The sequence below is a fragment of the Myotis nattereri genome, assembly GCF_964212035.1.
Source record: "Myotis nattereri genome assembly, chromosome: 7".
In the NCBI taxonomy this organism is placed as follows: Eukaryota; Metazoa; Chordata; class Mammalia; order Chiroptera; family Vespertilionidae; genus Myotis; species Myotis nattereri.
In genome coordinates, this window is record NC_138082.1 from 46,502,338 (window position 1) to 46,522,602 (window position 20,265).

Below are 20,265 nucleotides of genomic sequence, written 5' to 3' on the forward strand. Positions count from 1 at the left end.
TCATCAGCAGAGTAGAACTTCGGTAGTTCTGGCTTGATGTGGGTGAGGGAACAAGGAATTGAAACATTTGACTTGTTCTAAAACTAAGTATCATTACTATGTATAGTTTTAAAGTTTTTTGTTAGCATGGGGAGGTGACCCCCAAAGGGAACAAGGTTACTATTGGAATAAGCTTAAGGTATTATATGATGGGATAGTTTTAAAAAGCTCTGGTCAAATTGTTAAAATCTCCAACCTATATTTTCATAGATCTTATTATATCTACCAGTTTCAAGAATTAGTATGCTTTAGATTCTTGAATGGATAGCAGTAATAATTTGTAGTTTTATTAATTGCCCATTTTTTCAAAGCCATGCTAATTTTTTTCTGTTTCCTTTAAATTATCAAAATTTCTTCTTTCTAAATTTCTTATAATTGAGGTCAGTTTGTGTTTTCTTTCAAAATATGACTTGCCCATTCCCAGAGTTTTTTAAGAGATAAATTTAGAAAATAATATTTTTAAGTTTATATTTGTCTTCTGAAAACCTAATTTTGCTAATTTCTGTATTTTTTGAATACCCAGTATGTACCAATCCCTATGTTGGACACTAGGAATACAATCTATCTATAATAATAAAAGCGTAATATGCTAATTAGACCGGACAGCTGAACGACCTTCTGGATGTCATTCTGGACGTCCTTCCTGACAAAGCCACCACAGCGGGGGCAGAGGCAATTAGGGGTGATCAGGCAGGCAGGCAAGCAGTTAGGGACAATCAGGCAGGTAGGCAAGTGGTTAGGGGCCATCAGGCAGGCAGACCAGCGGTTAGGGGAGATCAGATAGGCAGGCAGAGGCGGGTGGTTAGGGGTGGTCAGGCAGGCAAGGCGGTTAGGGGTGACCAGGCAGGCAGGCAGGACAGTAGTTAGGAGCCATCAGTCCCGGATTGTGAGAGGGATGTTTGCTGCTTTCGGGCCTAAACCGGTAGTTGGACATCCCCTAAGGGGTTCCGTATTGCAAGAGTGTGCAGGCCAGGCTGAGGGACCCTCCACCTCGTGCACTGGGCCTCTAGTATATATAAAAAAAGCCTAAGCAACGAACAACCAATTGCTATGACGTGCACTGACCACCAGGTGGCAGACGCTCAACGCAGGAGCTGCCCCCTGGTGGTTAGTGTGCTTCCACAGCCAACCTCCCGAGGCTGGCCAACCTCCTGCAGCCCCTCTCCCAGGCCTGCCAACTTCCTGCGGTCCCAATCGGCCCCAATTGCCAGCCAGTCCAGGGGACCCCACCCATGCACGAATTCATGCAGCAGGCCTCTAGTAGGATATAAAATAGATGTAGTGTCTTCTCATGGAGTGATGTAGTCCAACCAGACCATTCTGATCAAGTATCTACAGAAATGATATTTGCTAGAAAGGAGTAGGTAGATACCATGAGAATATATATAGCAACACATCTTTCCCTAGTCTAAGGGGCTTAACAGATGGATACCCCATTTAGAAATGGGTGTTTCAGATGAGCGGTAAGTACCAGTTGGTTCACAAGGGAGGAACCAAAAAGGTACAAATCTGTGTTAAGACCTTTTATGTTTATTAATATATTTTCATTTTTTAATTGTGAAAAGTAATGGAACATTCATGTTTTTTTATAATTATTTTTATACAGGCAACAAGAATGGGTGAATCAGCAAAGGGAAGATATTGAAAGGCAAAGGAAACTTCTAGCCAAACGCAAACCTCCCACAGCTAATAATTCTCAGGCACCCTCTACCAACTCTGAACCAAAACAGAGGAAAAATAAAGCAGTCAATGGCGCAGAAAACGATCCCTTTGTTAGACCAAATTTACCGCAACTGTAAGTCTCACATTTTTTATTTTCCTTTTTTAAAATTGTAGCCAGTGAGCATGAATGTTAGTAATGGATGTTATTTATAATTGAACTAATACTTAAGTAGTAATTATAATTTTGGCCAGAAGGAAGGCAGTATTGAAAATTTACTTTTAAATTAATAATAAGCCCCAAATACCTGAATTTTACTTTTGTAAGTGGAAATGTATTAATCCTCTTTAAAAAACAGACTTAGGTAGCTAAGAGACTGGAATCCCCTCTCATGTTATTAATGTTCCTTTTTCTAAGAGATGGTTAACTTAAAATAATATATAGCTGCCATACATTTTCTCAACCTGTGGAAGCAGTACATTAATAGATTATAGGTACTGTTTTTCTCCTTTTACTTTTCTTTGTTTTCTAAATTTTTGGCTTTAATGCTGAATTACTCTTTATAATTCAAGGGACAAAGACATTTTTAAAAAATAGTTACATGATTATCATAGACTAGTAGCCCTGCGCACAAATCCATGCGCCAGTAGCTCTCTGCGGGCCTGGCCGCTCCGCACCCGCTGCCCAAAGGCTCTCCGTGGCCCAGAGGCCCATCTGCAGCCGGGCACGGAACCCTTGCCTCAGCATTTTCCCCTCCCCCCACCCCCGCTGCTCCATGCCCACTGCCCAGAGGCCCTCCGCAGCTGGAGTGGAACACTTGCCTTGTCGCCACGGTGACGAAGCAAGCATTCCACCAGGCCATTCACACTGCCCGCTCTCAGCAGCCGCCCCCCTGGGACTGGGGGACTCCAGCAGGGCTGAGAGGACTGGGCGCCGCCATCTTTGTGATGGAGTGATAGTTAATTTGCATATTATTAGGTAGGATAATTTGGGAGATACAGAAGAATATAATAAAACAATATAGATCATGATCTGGTCCCACAGAGAACACCATTGTTAAAATGTTGATATATAGTAATCCTCCCTTATCTGGATTTTGCTTTTCTCAATTTCAGTTACCCATGGTCAACCATGTTCCAAAATATTAAATGGAAAATTCCAGAAATAAACAAATTATAAGTTTTAAATTGCATATCATCTGAGTAGTGTACTGAAATCTCACACCATCCCACTCTGTCCCACCTGGAATATGCATCATCCCTTTGTCCAGTGTGTCCACACTGTATCCACTGCCTGCTCATTAGTTACTTACTAGCTGTCTTGGTTATCGGATCGACGTCGTACATCATGCTTGTGTTTAAGTAACCCTTATTTTACTTAATAATGGCCCCAAACCATAAGAGTAGCGCTGTTGGCAATTCAGATATGCCAAAGAGATTCAGATATGCTAAAGTGCTTTAAGTGAAAATGTGAGTACAGTACAGTAAGGCATTTTGAGAGAGCACATTCACATAACTGTTATTACTGTATATTATATTTGTTTTATTATTAATTTCTTGCTGTGTCTAATTTATAAATTAAGCTATCATTGGTATGTATGTATAGAAAAAATGTAGTAAGGTGGTATGCACAGGGTTCAGTACTATCCTTGGATTGGGCATCCGCTGGGGGTCTTGGAACATATCCCCCATGGATAAGAGGGGGTTAATACTGTATATATAAAGTTATCTTTCTGTTCTACAACAATTTTCAAAAGTTCATGTGAGTAGAAAATACATACACACACACACACACCCCCTGTTTGATGTTTTTTATGGGTGTATTCTTTTTCTCCTTTCTTGAAAAATAATGTTTTATCTATGCTTTGAATCCCATTTCCTATTTCAAGGACCTGTTCTGTTGATACCTTTGTTATCTTACATGTTCAACTTTTTGTTTTTTTTCTTTTAGAAAACAAAACAAAAGCCTCCCTTTCAGTTATAAATCCCTCTAGTTTTCATGTTCAATCATCTTTATATTTTGACATCTTCTGCCTCAAGATTTCTCCTTTAACTGAAAATTTTTTAAAGATTGTAAACTATCTCCTTGATGGTAAATGCAATAGACATTTGAGTCTTTAACTTGGCAGCATTGAATATAGGTTGCATCTTAACTTTTTCTTAAAAGACTTTTATTGTCTTAGTGTTTGAAATACATTGTTCTCCTATTTTTCATTTAACTTGCTTGGCTACATCTTCTTGGTCTCTGTTACGGACTGGACATCATTTTCTCTACCAATTTGTAAATATGTAGGACCTGTTTTTAAGGATCTGTTCTATGCCATCATACATCGTGAGTAATACCTAGTCTCCTTGAGTACTAGCTGCTCTCAGGGTTTCAGTTACCATGTATATGTTGCTACAAACTTTTATCTCCAGGCCACTTTTCTCTCTCGAGTATCAAATATTTATATTTCAATCTTGAAGGATATTTATATCCTTACTTGGTTGCTATTGGTACTTAAATGTTTCACAGGAACTTCTAATGCAGCCTGTTCAAAACTGTATTTACTAAAAACAAGCCAAAACACAAACTGTATTTACTATTATCTTTTCTCTTTCAGTCTCTCTTTCCCCAACTGCACATGCACACACACCTTGCCTTTTTCTGTGTTCTATTAGTAAATGGTGCTGCCATCCTCTCAATGCCACATGCCAGAATTTTGGTTGTCACCCTTAATATTTTAGATCAAGATTTTTATCATTTCCCACTAATAAATAGTGCTGATAATCTTATCTTTCAAAGTCCATCTCAAAATATACTTTCTTCTTCAAATCTTTCCTAATTTGGGGGGCTGTGTAAATCGTAATTGAAACATTTGGCTATCTTTTTTTTTTTTTTTTTTTAATTTAGCCAATGATTTCCTTTTTGTAAATTTGTTGCTTAAAAAAAGAGTCCATGGGTAGGCGAGCAGTTATATAGAAGAAAGTGTATGTTACCTTTAACTCCACCCTAATAGACACCAAGTTGTTCTTCTGTAGCTTAAATGTACCTACCCACTTATGTAACTCCCCACTGATATCATTCTAACTCAAGTTATTGCCATCTCTTATTTGGGTTTTGGGGGGGTTTTTTTTACACATGCATCCCCCTTTTAACTTTGATCTTGTCCTTTAATCCATTTTCAGTTGTAAACAGTCATTTTTTTTCCAGATAAAATTATGATCCTTCTGTTCTCTTGTTTAGAACCCTAACATAGCTCTCTGTTGTTTGAATGATATTAAGATAGCTTATAAAATACTTTTGATCTGGCACCTTTTGACCTCTCTAGCCTCAATTAAGGTTTTCTTATGTCTCATCATGTAACTTTTATATTTCCTTCAGTGGCCTTCAGGATAAGATTCACTCTCATGAAAACCCTCTATAGGCCTTCTTATTTCTCTCTCTATCCTTATTCCCCAACATCTGCCCTGTGTATCCTGTGTTAAACTCTTTTAGTTCTTTAAATGGACTATGCTTTCTGTGCCTTTATGCATCTGGTCCTTGCCCTTCTTCACCTCATTTTCTATTCATCCTTGAACACTTGGCTCAGATATCAATTTCAGTAGAAAGCTCTCTCTAACCTTTTTTTTCCCTAGTTTTCTCCCTTCCCATCAAGTCAGGTGCCCATGACCTTTTGTACATTCCTGCCTATATTGCAGCATTTATGTCACTATTTTGTCTTTATACATAGTCTCAATATCTAGCACAGTTCCTGGCATATGGAAAGTGGTAGGTAAATACTAAATTATAATACATAAGCATTTGATTTTCATTTTCTCTTACTCAACAAACCATTTTTTTCTAGTTTGCTACAGGTGTTTAGCTTCCTGCTTACTTCCAAGATGGTAACAGCTGTAACGATAGTTTAATAATCATAGACTTGTCTCATTTCCATCCCATTTTATTGCATATGTTGACTTAGAACTAACCCTGAAGTTATGCTGCTATGTGTTCTTAGAGTAGCAAATTAAGTGGTACTACACAGCAATTTGATGACATTCTTATGCAGAAGCAGATTTAAATAAGGGGAAAGCCACAAAACACTTTGATTCATGTATATTATAGTTTGATTTTTGCAGCCATACTCTGCAACTGTTTTCTAAAAACTCCTTTTGAATCATTGTTCAATGGGAAGTAGGCTTTGCCTTGTGTGCAGAATATCTAATATAATTAGAATAGAGATCATGAATCTTTAATGGTTTTTCTATGAAGAAATGAACATAGAAAATGAAGTTACTACTATGTAATTGTTAGAACTTTAAGCCCTATAGTCAGACAGATGGAGAGTCTAACCTTGCCTCTTTCAGGTTATTTTTGTTAGCTGTTTTACCTTTTAGAGCCGTCCTTTCCTCTCTTATGAAAGTATCTACATCAGTGATGGGGAACCTATGACACGCATGTCAGAGGTGACACGCGAACTCATTTTTTTTATTGATTTTTCTTTGTTAAATGGCATTTAAATATATAAAATAAATATCAAAAATATAAGTCTTTGTATGGGACACGGCACCAGAGTTAAGTTAGGGTTTTTCAAAATGCTGACACGCCAAGCTCAAAAGGTTCGCCATCGCTGATCTACATTGTAGTGTTAAAGGATAGTATGTGGTAATGTATGTAAAATATTTGCATCATTCCTTGCTCTTAACTAAGTTTCAGCTATCAGCAAGATTCAGTCAAGTTTTTAAGGTAGTTGTTTCTATGTTTTATTACATAGTTCACATAGCTAATATTATCTATAGATAATGTGTAAGCGTTTCTTGCATTAATTGTACATTATAAGCTCAGTTGGTTGGAGCATTGTCCCATATATCAAAAAAGGTTGAGGATTTGATCTTACATGGATGTTTCTCCATCTCAAATCAGTTTTTTTAAATAAATATATATATATATATATTTTTTATTGATTTCAAAGAGGAAGGGAGAGGGAGAGAGAAAGGTAGAACTATCAATGACCAGAGAGAATTATTGATTGGCTGCCTCCTGCACTCCCCCTACCGGAATCGAACCCAGGACCCTTCAATCTGCAGGCCGACGCTCTATCCACTGAGCTAAATGAGCCAGGGCTTAAATCAATTAAAAAAAAAATTCTCTGGTGAGGATTGTCAAAAAGGATTTTCCATGTTAAATACTGTATATTTTAAATTGTTTTGATTTTATGTATTCAGAAGAAATAAAGTCGTTATTTCATAGCTATAAAAGGTTCAAATCACCAGGAATATACAGTAATTCTAAATTTGTATGTACATAATATCATGGACTTAAGGTAAATTAAAAATTGATAGTACTTGAAGAAGATATTGACAGATCCACAAATCATAATGGGAGATTTCAGCACACACATTTCTTAGTATAGAACATGTAGATAAAAATAAAATGATACAAAACAACGAACAGTATGGGTCTAGAAAATTTCAGTGGGATTAATAAACGTAACCTAATGGACACATCCCCTAACATCTGCAGAATATATGTTCTTTTTAAATGTGGACTTTTATAAAAATCGCCCATGCTAGGTCACAAAGAAAGTCTCAACAAATTTCAAATATTGAAAGAGTTTGAATAAGATGAATTGTTTTGTCCTTATATATTTGGTAGACTCATGGGTGAAACTTAAAGGATTAGAATGAAATAGAGTATGTACTGTGACAATAGTAGAATTCAGCTAAAAATCAGTAACAAAAAAGATTGTGGGAAAGTCTAAATGGAAATGAGGAAATGTTTTTAGTTGAATGGTAGTGAAAGTGCTACATAGCAAAATTTGTGAGGTAAATCTGAAACAGTATCTACAGGGATATTTATATTTATAGCCTTGTATACACATATAGGAAAAAAAGAAAAACTAAAATTTTATATACTGAGCATCTATTTCAGGTAGGAAGTGAGTAGCAGAATTAGCTCAAGAAGGAAGAGGAGAAACATAAGAACAGTAAGCAGTCATATGATACAGAGAATCAATCCCAAAAAAGGAATGTTTGTTAAAAAAAACACACCCACTAATGAAATTTTTAAAGAAAAGAGTGAAGATAACCATTATCATGAATGAAAAAAAGAATATTCTACAGAGTCTAAAGATATTTAAAGAAAAACATATAAATGGCTTTAATTTGAAATGGATAAATTTCTAGAAAAATACAACGTAACAAAATTGACATTAGGAGAAATAAAATTTAAATAGTTCTGTAACTATTAAAGAAATTGAATCTGTAATTAAAATCATTGATCAAAGAAAACTCTGAGTACAGATGACTTCATCTATGTAGTCTACTACTCATTTAAGGAAGAAATAGAGTCAGTGTTTTAAAAACATTTTTGAAGAACAGCTAAGGCAGAAATATTTTCAATTTTTTATTTTTCTTTTCTTTTTTTAATAGATTTTTATTGATTTTTTTACAGAGAGGAAGGGAGAGAGATAGAGAGTCAGAAACATCGATGAGCGAGAAACATCGATCAGCTGCCTCCCGCACATCTCCCACTGGGGATGTGCCCGCAACCCAGGTACATGCCCTTGACCGGAATCGAACCTGGGACCCCTCAGTCCGCAGGGCGACGCTCTATCCACTGAGCCAAACCGGTTTCGGCTTCAATTTTTTATTTTATTAGCCCAACAAAATCTTGGTGTCAAGATCAACCAAGACTGTACAAGGAAGGAATGTTATAGGCTGATTTCACTTATAGAAGTAAATGCAAGCCCTGTCTGGTGTGGCTCAGTTGGTTGAGTATTGTCCTGTGCACCAAAATGTTACTGGTTTGATTCTCGGTCATTGTACATGCCGGTTGTGGGTTCATTCCCCAATATGAGGCTTTCAGGAGGCAGCTGATCCATGTTTCTCTCCCTCTTCCTTCCTCTCTCTCTAAAATTAATTTAAAAGAAAACACTTTTTTTAAAAAAAAAATAAAAAGCACTTCTGTCATTTAAAAAAAGTAAATGCAAAAATCTTAAATAATTAGCAACCTAAAATATAATATATAATGGTAATCTATCAAGACCAAGTGGACTTATTTTAGGTATGCAAGGTTGGTTTAACATTAGAAGTTTCAGTGTAATTTTCCACATTAAGAGAAAGATTATATGATCATCTTAACAGATGCCAAAATAAGAAACATTAGATAATATTCAGCATTGACCTGTGATTAAAACTCTTAGCCAAAAATCAGTAGTTAGGTAACTTTCTTAATCTGCAGTATGTATGCATTTTTCTTTTTGGTTGCATCTCTACATGCTATGCTTTTGAGAATGTGGCCTTCTACCTGCTGTTTCATCTTCCTGGCTTCTTTCTACTCCTTTTTAACCAAGTTCAGATGTTACCTCTTCTGTGCTTTTTTCGAGTTTCCTTCAGCTAAAAGTTTTTTCTTTGCTTTGTTTACTCATAGCTCTATTATCCAGGCTAATCACCTCATTTTAGGGTCAGCTAATTAGCAACCATTAATTCCATTTAATCCTTTGCTATGTAAGGTAACATTCACAAGTCCCAGGTTTGGCATTTAGCATCTTTGGGAAGCCATTTTTCTGTCTACCATAGTCTTCCCTCTGACCCAAGAGTCACATCTTTCCCTCATGAAAAATATGTTCATCTATTCATCCTATACCAACAAACTCAAAAGCCTCACCCACAATACAGCATCAACTCAACATCCAAAATCTCATCTACATCTCTTCAGCTCAAACAGTCTAAATCTCATTGCCTAAATCTGGTATGGGTAAGTCTGTGTATAATTCACCCAGAGATACAATTCCTCTTAATTTGTGAACCTAAAGAAACAGGCTTGTTCCAAAATACAGTGGTGAGGACAGATATAGGATAACAGTTTCCAGCTCAAACAAAAAAATAAAGGAGTCATTGATCCCAAGCAGGTTCAAATCCATCAGACAAACTCAAACTCGATTTGGTTTCAAGGTCTGCTAATAATTATTTGTGGCTTGTGTCTCTGCCTTCTGGACCCAAAGTTTTGACAACAATTCTGAGTCTTCCATTAAGATTATCATATACTAGAGGCCTGATGCACAAAATTCATGCAAGAGTAGGCCTTCCTTTCCCTGGCTGCCAGCACCGGCTTCCCTTTGGCACCCGAGACCCGGGCTTCACTCTGGTCCCAGCTTCGTCTGGAATGACATCCAGAATGACAGCCGGTCTAATTGGCATATTACCCTTTTATTATTATAGACTTGTAGCTGAGTAGCTTTATCAACCTGCTTCTTCTTTGTAGACTTTTGGGGATGTGACAGACTTATATGATATACTCTCTGTCCTTTTAAGTCCAAACTGTTACTGTTTCTGCTGTATAAGGTTCTTAAGAATCTTACACATCTCCCATGTATGAGGTAATAATTATTTCATTTAGACAAGAGGATCTTCCACAGTTCTTTTCTAAATAATTCCATCACTATTTTTGGCTTCTGCTGAGAAGGCTGAGGGGATCTATGAGTCACACATACCACTCTTCATCTTATTAAAGACTATGTGACTGAATATTCTGGCCTCTCTGGGATATTAGCAAAAGGTTATCCAGCTATACAATCTTTTTTTTTTTTTTTTTTAAGAGAAGCTTTTCTGATAGTGAACCTCAATTTTAATGTATTTCACACTTTGGATAGGATGAGAATTTCTTATGCCATTAAGCCCTGATTCCTAATTTTGAACATTTGTTCCCTTAATTTATCTCTCATTTCACATATTAATAAAAACAGAAAGAAACTAGTCTATACCTTCAACACTGTTTTTCTTTAATTTTATTGCATTTTGGGGGGTGACATTGGTTAATGAAATTATATAGATTCCAGGGGTACAATTCTATAATACATCATCTGTATATTGTATTATGTGGTCACCACCCCAAATCAGGTCTCCTTCCATCACCATTTATCCCCCTTTACCCTCTTCTTCCTCTTGCCACCCCACTTTCCCTCTGGTATTCTCCATAGTGTTGTCTGTGTCTATGAGTTGTTTTTCCCTAATCCCTTCACCATTTTCACTGAGCCCCTCCCCCCAAACCCTGCCCTTCTGACAACTGTCAGTCTGTTCTGTATCTGTGAGTCTGTTTATATTTTGTTAGTTTACTTTGTTCTTAGTTTCCACATATATATTAATTCATTGTTCCATCTATAAGTATATATATTCTGAAGAATATTTTAAAGGACATTTGCCTTAGATATTGAGGTTGGAAGTTGTCAACATTTTGTTACTTCCATTGGATTAATTTTACTTTACAGAGCTGGTTGTTAATAAGAAATAATAAGTATTATTCTTAATATCTAGAATCAATTTTATTTTTGACAGGTTGACTTTGGCAGAATATCATGAACAGGAAGAAATTTTCAAACTTAGACTAGGACATCTCAAAAAGGTATGTGAAACATCTGTTGGGTTTTGTTTGTTATCGGAGGTTGTGGAGAGTTGTGTTATATAAGTTTCTTATTAAAGAAATCAAATCTTAAGAAAGAAGAGAAAGTCTCCAAATTAAAAACTTTTAAACCAAAAAGGAATGGCATTACATTTGCTTTTTTATGTTGACTATATTAAAATAATATTCTATTCCATTACCTTGTGTCAACTTACAAACATTGAGATGCTGTTCCTGTAGTGAAGTAGTGATTCCTGGCCAGACCTCTAGTCTTAACATTATTTTGCTTAAATACTATTTTTTTTGTTTAAAAAAAGCTTCACTTTTAAGATGCAGTGTAAAATTCCATATTATTTCTCTCCATTTTATAATAAATTGAAATACTATAAATTAATAACATTATTTCCTTGGCTTAACTTTTAAACTATGGAATGCTTGATTAAATGTTTCAATTAAATAGTTACATTGGCAAATTTAGAAAAGCCTAGTCATCAGTAATAATATAAAGTGATATAATTTAGGAAAATGTGCTATGTGTTATCATAGTAAAATTTTATAATGTGTAGCTTTATACTTGTTTATAAGCTGACATGCTAATCAATTCATTGTTTTTACAGTTTATATTTTTAGTTCAAACCATTTCAAGAAAACATAATACAGTAGATTTCCCCCCTCAATTTTACTGACAGATGTAAAATTATTTTTCTTTTTTTAAAAAAATATATTTTATTGATTCTTTACAGAGAGGAAGGGAGAGGGATAGAGAGTTAGAAACATCGATCAGCTGCCTCCCACACACTCCCCACTGGGTATGTGCCCCGCAACCCAGGTACATGCCCTTGACCGGAATCGAACCCAGGAATCCTGAGTCCGCAAGCTGACGCTCTATCCACTGAGCCAAACCAGTTAGGGCTAAAATTTTTTTCTTTAAAAGCCCAGCTTTTTAAATTATGTTTTTGGCTTGTCAAATTACTGAAACTTTTTTTTTATCCTCACCCAAGCATATGTGTTTTATTCATTGATTTTAGAAGCAGAGAAACATTGGTGTGAGAGAGAAACATCTATCGGTTGCCTCCCTAATGTTCCCCAACAGGTGATTGAACCCCCAACCTTTTGGTGTTCGGGACAATGCTCTAATCGACTGAACCATCCTGCCAAGGCAGATTACTGAAAGTTTTTTAGTAGGCTGAATAATAGTTGAAATTGAGTTAGTGAGCTAATTGGAGATAGTATTTAGGATGTCATCTCCCTAGGTTAGGGTGAGATAGGACAGAGAAACCCATTCTGGTAGCAGCTACTATTCATGCTATGCTATTTTGTTTTTGCAATGCCATCAACATACTTCAGACCCATGCCATTTAATTACAGGGAACAGAAAAAGGTTATAAATAGGGTATGTGTCATGTTCTGATATGTTTTGCAGAAGTGGAAGCAAAGCATGACCTGCTTCCAGGCTCCAGGTCAGTGGGCAGTGAGCAGTGGCTATGAGGATAGATAGATAAATGTATAGATAGATAGATAGATAGATAGATAGATAGATGATAGATAGATAGATAGATAGATAGATAGATTGATAGATAAATGTATATCTAGTTAATTTGCATTAGTGTTCTTTTACTATGCCATATATCTGTCCATGCTCCTGCTCAGAAAAGTCTCCACCTAAACTGCTTGAACAGTAAATTTATTCTGGGTGTTTTGTTTTTTAGTTATTCTTTTCTATTGTAATTATTGACTATTTCTCCTGCTTTTGGATATACAGTAGACAACTTCAGTCTATTCTCTGTAACAGATGGAGTTGTAATGGGACTATAGAAGGAAGAGAGGATTTTGTAATATAGCATGAATATAAGTATTTGAGTGCTCACCTAAGCCTTTTTGATAATGAATTCAGAGAGACCTGGGTTTGATGTCCCATATAAAGATTTATCAATTGTTTTCTGATCAGCCTTTCATAATAATGGGACAATCCTATCTAATAATACACAAACATGGTAATTAACCATACCTCCAACACGCTTCCCATGGGCTAATCAGGGCGATATGCAAATTAACTGCCAACCAAGATGGCAGCCAGGCAGCTGAAGCGAACAGGAGGCTTGCTTGCTCCAGTGATGGAGGAAGCTAAGGTTCCCTGCCTGCCGCTGCTGGCCTCTGAGCGGCCCTCTAAGAAACAATGTTGCAATTATAGAAGCTAAACAAACCCCAGAAACCTGCTTTCAGCCAGTTGGGCCTCAGAGCTGGAGCTGAAACAGTGTTTCAATTATAGAAGCCAAACAAACCCAGATACCTGCTTTCAGCAGCCAAGGTCTCAGAGCTGGAGCTGAGCCTCAGAGCTAAAGCCAGCTCTCAGCTCCAGTGACAGCCATAGAAGGTAAATAAATCCCAGAATAAAAGAAAAAAAGGAGAGGTTGGGAGCTTCAGTCACCCGCCAGCCTGAAAACAGCCCTCAGCCCCTCACCCAGACTGGCCAGGCACCCAAGCGGGACCCCCGCCCTGATCTGGGACACCCTTGAGGGCAAACCAGCCGGCCCCCACCCGTGCACCAGACCTCTATCCTATATAGTAACAGGGTAATATGCAAACTGACCCTAACAGCGGAAGGACTGGGAATGACTGGTCACTATGACACACACTGACCACCAGGGGGCAGATGCTCAGTGCAGGAGCTGCCCTCTGGTGGTCAGGGCGCTCTCACAAGGGAGGAGCTCTGCTCAGCCACAAGCCAGGCTGATGGCTGCCAGTACAGTGGTGGTGGCACCTCCTCTGCAGCGCTAAGGATGTCTGACTGCAGTTTAGGCCTCCTCCCCACTGGCAAGTCAACATCCCCCGAGGGCTGCCAGGCTGCCAAAGGGATGTCTGATTGCCATCTTAGGTCCAATCCCCTGGGGAGCGGGCCTAAGCCAGCAGGTAGTCATTTCCTGATGGGTCCCAGACTGTGAGAGGGCACAGGCTGGACTGAAGGATCCCCCCTCCCCCCAGTGCACAAATTTTGTGCACTGGACCTCTAGTCTATATATAAAAGCCTAAGCGACCATCTGACCGGTAGCTAAGACGTACACTGACCACTAGGGGGCAGACGTTCAATGCAGTAGCTGCCGAGCTGTGGTGACTTGGCAGCTGCAGTTCTCAGGTGACTCACCCGGAACCAGAGAGGAGGGAGCTCGATTCTGGGGTGGATCACTTGAGAACCGCCCTCTCGCAATCCAGGACCCCTCAGGGGATGTCAGAGAGCCGGTTTCGGCCCAATCCCCTGAGGGACCCCACCAGTGCATGAATCTGTGCATCAGGCCTCTAGCCCATTGGCTCCCCACTTTGGGTCTGGCTCCCCACTGGGCCTCTAGCCCATTGCTGAGGTCATGGGTCTGCCCCTTACAGAAACTTTTCAACTCGATTAGCTAAATGATGAGACGTGCAGGACCCACTGGCTGCGGCCCCCGTGCCAGCCCATCCACTTAATATCGATTTCCAGTGGAGGCAGCAAATTTTCCCACTACCACTCTCAGCTGGGAAACCTGCCGTGGCTTTCCTCCTTCCAGGCAGACAGTAGTGCCAGCAGGCAACCTCCTGGGAGGGAAAGAGGCGAAGGAGCAGCTCAGGTGGGAAGGAGGTTCCCGCCATAAGACTCTGTCTGTGCTTAAGGGCCTGGGCCAGAGCCTGACATTGAGCAGGGTCCTGCCCTAGGCCGACTAGATTCCAGGCTAAGTAAATCCTGTTTGCTAAATAATTGCATTTTGCAGCTAAATGCCTCCAAGTCATCAGTTACCACCAAACAGGGTAAAGTTAGATGAAAGAAGCGAGACAGATAAGAGAAAGTCACATAATATTGGGAGAAGAGAGGAGGAAGCCCAATTCTGGGGTGTGTCACCCGAGAACCGCCCTCTCGAAATCTGGGACCCCTCAGGGGATATCGGAGAGCCAGTTTAGGCCCAATCCTCACAGGCCAGGCCAAATGACCCCACCAGTGCATGAATCCATGCACCAGGCCTCTGGTAAGTATGTAAGTACAGCTTTAACTGGAGGGTTTTTCTTTTCACATATAGTAAACTTCAAATTACTCTTTCTAAAGATGAGATTTTACACCTTATTTTATGAATACCTGTTCTATAAAATCTGAAATTATAAAACAGTTAAATTGGGAATCACTTATTTGTATTAGGAAAAATACTTCACTTGTAAAAGGCTTCAGAGGAGGGTTTGGTTTTGGTTTTGGTTGGTTGATATTTAAAACTTTCCTGGTACTTTTAAAATACTCAGTTTCTTTGAAATAATTCTGTTTTCTAAAGTGAGGTATATGTAAATGTCCAGATATTACATAAACAGTTTAAACTATTATGGAGTATTACATCTTTTCATCTAACTTTTATGTTATTCTCTTTCCAGTTGTTTGACTTCTCCATTTTTTTAACTTACTCATTCTTTTTAATAACTGTCCCCTCTCTAATCTTTTTCCTGTTTTATTTTTTATATTTTCAAATTTACTGAGCAGTTTTAAATTTCTAACTTTATCTTCTTCTTAACCAATTTACAACAGTACTTTTCTTTGACATCCATCATGGGATATTTTGGGAGACTGAATGAACTAATAATGCCGGAACATACTCTCATGTCTTGAATTCCCATATTTTCTTCTGAGAGACTATTTTGGGTGAGAAAAATTGAATCCATTTTAAAGAAAGTTGCTAGTAGTACATAGATACAAAGAACAAAATTGAATAGGTAGTATCACCTTAGAATGAAAATAAAAATACCCTGCTTACCACTGGGTATTAATTTTTGAGTTGTATAATTAAAAAATAATAAGCATTAAGTTACATGTTTTAAAAATAAGTTATCTGGCATTCTAAACCACATTTAAAAAATAAATCATTAAAATAGGTCATTCTGTTTTCTAAAAAGAAGGCTGATTGTACACTTTTAACAGAGAGAACAAGTATGACTTAAGAAAAAATATGTTATCACTATCTTATCAGCTCCCTGTGCTTCTGGGTTTATTAAGCTGACATCAACTGTACCTCAGCTTGTAACTATATAGCTTCTACCATGGCTGGATCTGATCTGTGAATATTTGATGTCCATGTAACCCTATGGGAATTCACTTGTGGTGTATCAGCCTAGAGTTTAGATTTGGAGCCTGGCATACTCTTGGATTAGCCAGGCTGAATCTTGCTTTCACTCTCCCTCTAATAAACACTTAGAGTTAAAGCAAAATTATTAAATTTGTTGGCACAGAAAGAGAAAACGTCCTCCTTTGAGGAAGCTCATGCCATTTGGACATATGAGATTAGAAGGACTTCGTATTGAAATGAATAATTTATGTGCATTGTATTTCATAAATATAATAATTGAATAAGCAAATAAGAAAATGTGTGTTTATCATTGAATAAATCAAAGTTTAGTTCACATTCTATACTGTTCTAGAGGTTTAGAAATATAAGTTCAAAGCTGTTAATGTGATAGAATAATGAATGAGTGTGAAGCAGAAACCCCTAAAAGTAAGTCTATGGCTAAATAAGCAGGTATTTCTGGTTACCACCAAATAGTAAACTTAATCTTACTCTTGGCTTATTAATTTTGTCTCCTGAGATTAGGAAAATCACTGTACAGCATCACCTTTGTTTTAATATACCAAGACTTCTTTAATATTTATTGTTATTATCAGTTTATGAAATCATTGCTCTCTCACTGAGTGACTTATTTTCACACTGTGCCTGATACAGGCATGAATCAAGTTCTCATTTCAGGAAAATCACATACTACATTTTATGGACTTTGAAGTTTAACCATTCTAGAGTGACCATTAATATTAACTTTTTGAATGCCAAGACATGTATATGTTTTATCTAAATTAATATCACTAGTAAACCAGCAAAGCTTACCTTTTCTCTTGAACCTTTATTCAGTGGCAATACACAGAGGCTTTATTCCTACATTCTTTTTGTTGTAGAGGACAGCAAGTTGGTTCTTTGTATTCAGAAGAATTAATTCACTTGTAGCATTCTTCCTGTCTCTCTTAGAGTAGTGGGAATGTTTGCTTTTTTTTTTCCTTCCAGAAACATGCTATTTCATTTTCATCGCAGATAAAGGAGAGTAGTTAAGTTTTTCACAAACACATATGCTCTCTTCCTCTCACATACTACTTTCCTTGGGTATTCTATTAGAGATTGTTGTATCAGCTAGAATGCTTTATTATTAGCTGATATATACTTTTCACTCTAAATTTATTTTTTAAAGGTCAACAGGAAACACAATTTTTTTTAAAGTGTACATATTCTAACATAATTTTACCTTTTATATAGTTTAAGGATATAACAGGGAAAAAAACTGATCTAATAAAACATATGGAGACCACACAAATTATTCCCCAAACTTTGTTTTTTGTTAGTCCTCATCCGAGGATATTTTTTCCACTGATTTTTAGAGAGAGAGGGAGGGAGGGGGAGAGAGAAACATCGGTGTGAAAAAGGCATATTGATTGGTTGCCTCCCACATGCCCTGAGCACGCCCTGACTGTGGCCAGAACGAACCTGCAACCCAGGCATGTGCCTTTGACTCTTAGCTTTAACCAGGAATTGAGGGACCCTCAGGCTCATTCTGAGCTCTAACCACTGAGTACACCAGCCAAGACATTCCTTAAAATTTTTTTAAAAACAAATTTTGTGCTACTAGTAATTACTTACACATTTTCCCAATTATCACTTAATAAAAGCTTATAGTTATAATGAGAGTAATTTCCTATATTTCAAAAGTTGTTCTTTTGAGGCAAAGCTGCTTAACTATCCTTTTTACGCTACATTTGGAACCTGTGGATTTAAGGAAACTAACAAATGATATACAGTGGGGCCTTGACTTACAAGTTTAATTTGTTCCGAGACCGAGCTCGTTAAGGAGCTCATTAACACAAATTACTCTATCAACTCAATGCAAAAAATCGGCCGAGAGACATCTGGTATCTCAAAAAACTGGTTAGTCAGGACACTCGTAAGTCAATGCCCCACTGTACCAGTTAGCTTTTATGGCTGATTCTGTCTTAATTTAAGTCTTTGATAAATTCTGGTTATAGGAAAGCAATTTGTCTTTGTAATTTGAGGAGTTCTGCTAGGTTATTTGTCTATTTCAGAACATTATTCTGGAATTCAAGAAACTACGCGGGCGTGCTTTCCAAGGATTGTTATTTTTTTATCTCTAAAAATCCATCTTGCCCTGGCTGGTTTGGCTCAGTGGGTAGAGCGTTGGCCTGTGGACCAGGGGGTCCTGGGTTCAATTCTGGTCAAGGGTACATGCCCGGGTTGCCGACTCGATCCCCGGTGGGGGGCCTGCAGGAGGCAGCCGGTCAATGATTCTCATCATTGATGTTTCTATCTCTCTCCTTCTCCCTTCCTCTCTGAAATCAATAAAAATTATATTTTTAAAAAATTAAAAAATATAAATCCATCTTCCTTATAATAGATGCTCTGCAAGTTACCAATTATAATACCCCAAAATGATAAGAAAATAAGAACTTTGGAAGTTATTAGGGCCAGTAACTGTCTTGCCACTGCTATTTATTCAAATTTGTGATGTCAGCAGCATGTGGATATGTGTTGCTCTTTATTTTTTAGTTTTGTCATTATCTAGATTCTAAACATTGATTAGTTGGAGAGAATGCATGTAGAAGATTTGACATCTCAGAATACAATATTGAATAGTGTCATAGGGATTGGCTTTAATGTATGTATTCTAGGGTGTGTGTGTGTGTGTGTGTGTGTGTGAGAGAGAGAGAGAGGGAGAGAGAGAGAGAGAGAGGGAGGGAGGGAGAGAGAGAATATGAGAGAGAGAATATGAGAGAGATTTGTAAGCCCTGAATATAAATGCCAGAAGTTTTTTTGGAAAAACATAACGAATTTGTAATTGAAGCAGGATTAGTCAAGAATCATCAGCAACAACACAGATGTGTCTTTGCAGACCGAAGGAATCAAATAAACAATTTGCAGTCATCTCAATCTCTACTAAAACAAAAATCGCATCCAACATGCCACCTGACACCATTTCTTTCTCTCTCTCTCTCCTTTGCTCCTTGCGATGTGGCATTCATCTCTCCTTGTGCCTTCGTTCTGAAGAGATAACAGTATAGCAACAACTCTGCCACTGAAATCCTGTTCTCTGACCGATATTGGCACCTGCAAAGAGCAACAACCAGTAACAGGCAGCAGCAGCATCAGTATTAATCTTCCATGATGAAATCTTTACAGGTCAAGAACAAGCACACAGCACTTTTCTCACTCCTTCACAGTGGACCATGCAACTAGTTGAAATGGAAGACAATGGATTTGTCTACAAGCCTTTTGAGCAGTGGAGAATACAGGGCATTGATTTTAGGTGAAATGACCCCCAAGTATTCTTCAAGTTTGATATCTCCTTTGGTCTTTCTTTCTAGAATACCATTGTCATCTGACTTACTCTCTGTGGTCATACCTTAGTATGACCACAAAGAAAAAGTTTGCACATGTGACAATTCTGCTCACTTTAGGTTTAAATAAGTATACGAAAGTAATGAACAGTAATATGCTAGAGGGGTTAATCTGTACACCTTTATATTCGTGACCATGACTAGAAGAAATCTTTTGGGAATTCTTCTGTCACTTAAAGCCACAACCACATCGTACATTATGTTTCTCTAGAATATAACACAAGATGCTACTGTGTAGGCAGCAGTTTTCAGTGTAAGTATGAAAAATGCACTTCACTAGGGTGAAGCCCATGGAGAATGTTATAGGTCCCTGACTTCATGGCACACATGGGCAAGAGAGTGCCAAAAAGAGCGTTGCAGTTCTAAACTTCGTTCTTCCTACTACTTCCCACTTAAAAACTAGTATCCTGTAAGAGATGGCTGTGCTGAGAGAACATGGAACTGACTGTAGATAGGAAAATTCCCAGTATTTATATTCTCCCTCCAACTGTCATTATAGACCTGCAGACATATTCCTGGCTCAGTGTTTCTTAATTTGGTAGTAGATGTTCTGTTACCAAAATAAAACCATGGTGTTCGGTATTAATTTATCTTGTTGTATAGGCAATGGAGATTCGGAAAGAATCTTAGCCACTTCTCAATCAGAACTATAACTTCATGTCATTTGTGTGCATATGTGTAGAATCTGGAAGACTGGGCTTTTTCCATTATTGTGTAAAACATTAAATCTTTTCAGACTTTAAAAAACAAAACACTC

At 37.7% G+C, this 20,265-nt stretch overlaps 1 protein-coding gene across 1 annotated transcript in view; it reads left to right on the forward strand.

Annotated features, from left to right (window-relative positions):
- TLK1 (tousled like kinase 1) overlaps nt 1-20,265 on the forward strand; it is a 163,116-nt gene that overhangs the window by 109,148 nt on the left and 33,703 nt on the right. The window contains exons 11-12 of the mRNA XM_081095673.1: nt 1,646-1,834; nt 10,996-11,062. Of these exons, the coding sequence (XP_080951799.1) occupies nt 1,646-1,834; nt 10,996-11,062 (256 nt within the window). The remainder of the gene's footprint in view (nt 1-1,645; nt 1,835-10,995; nt 11,063-20,265) is intronic.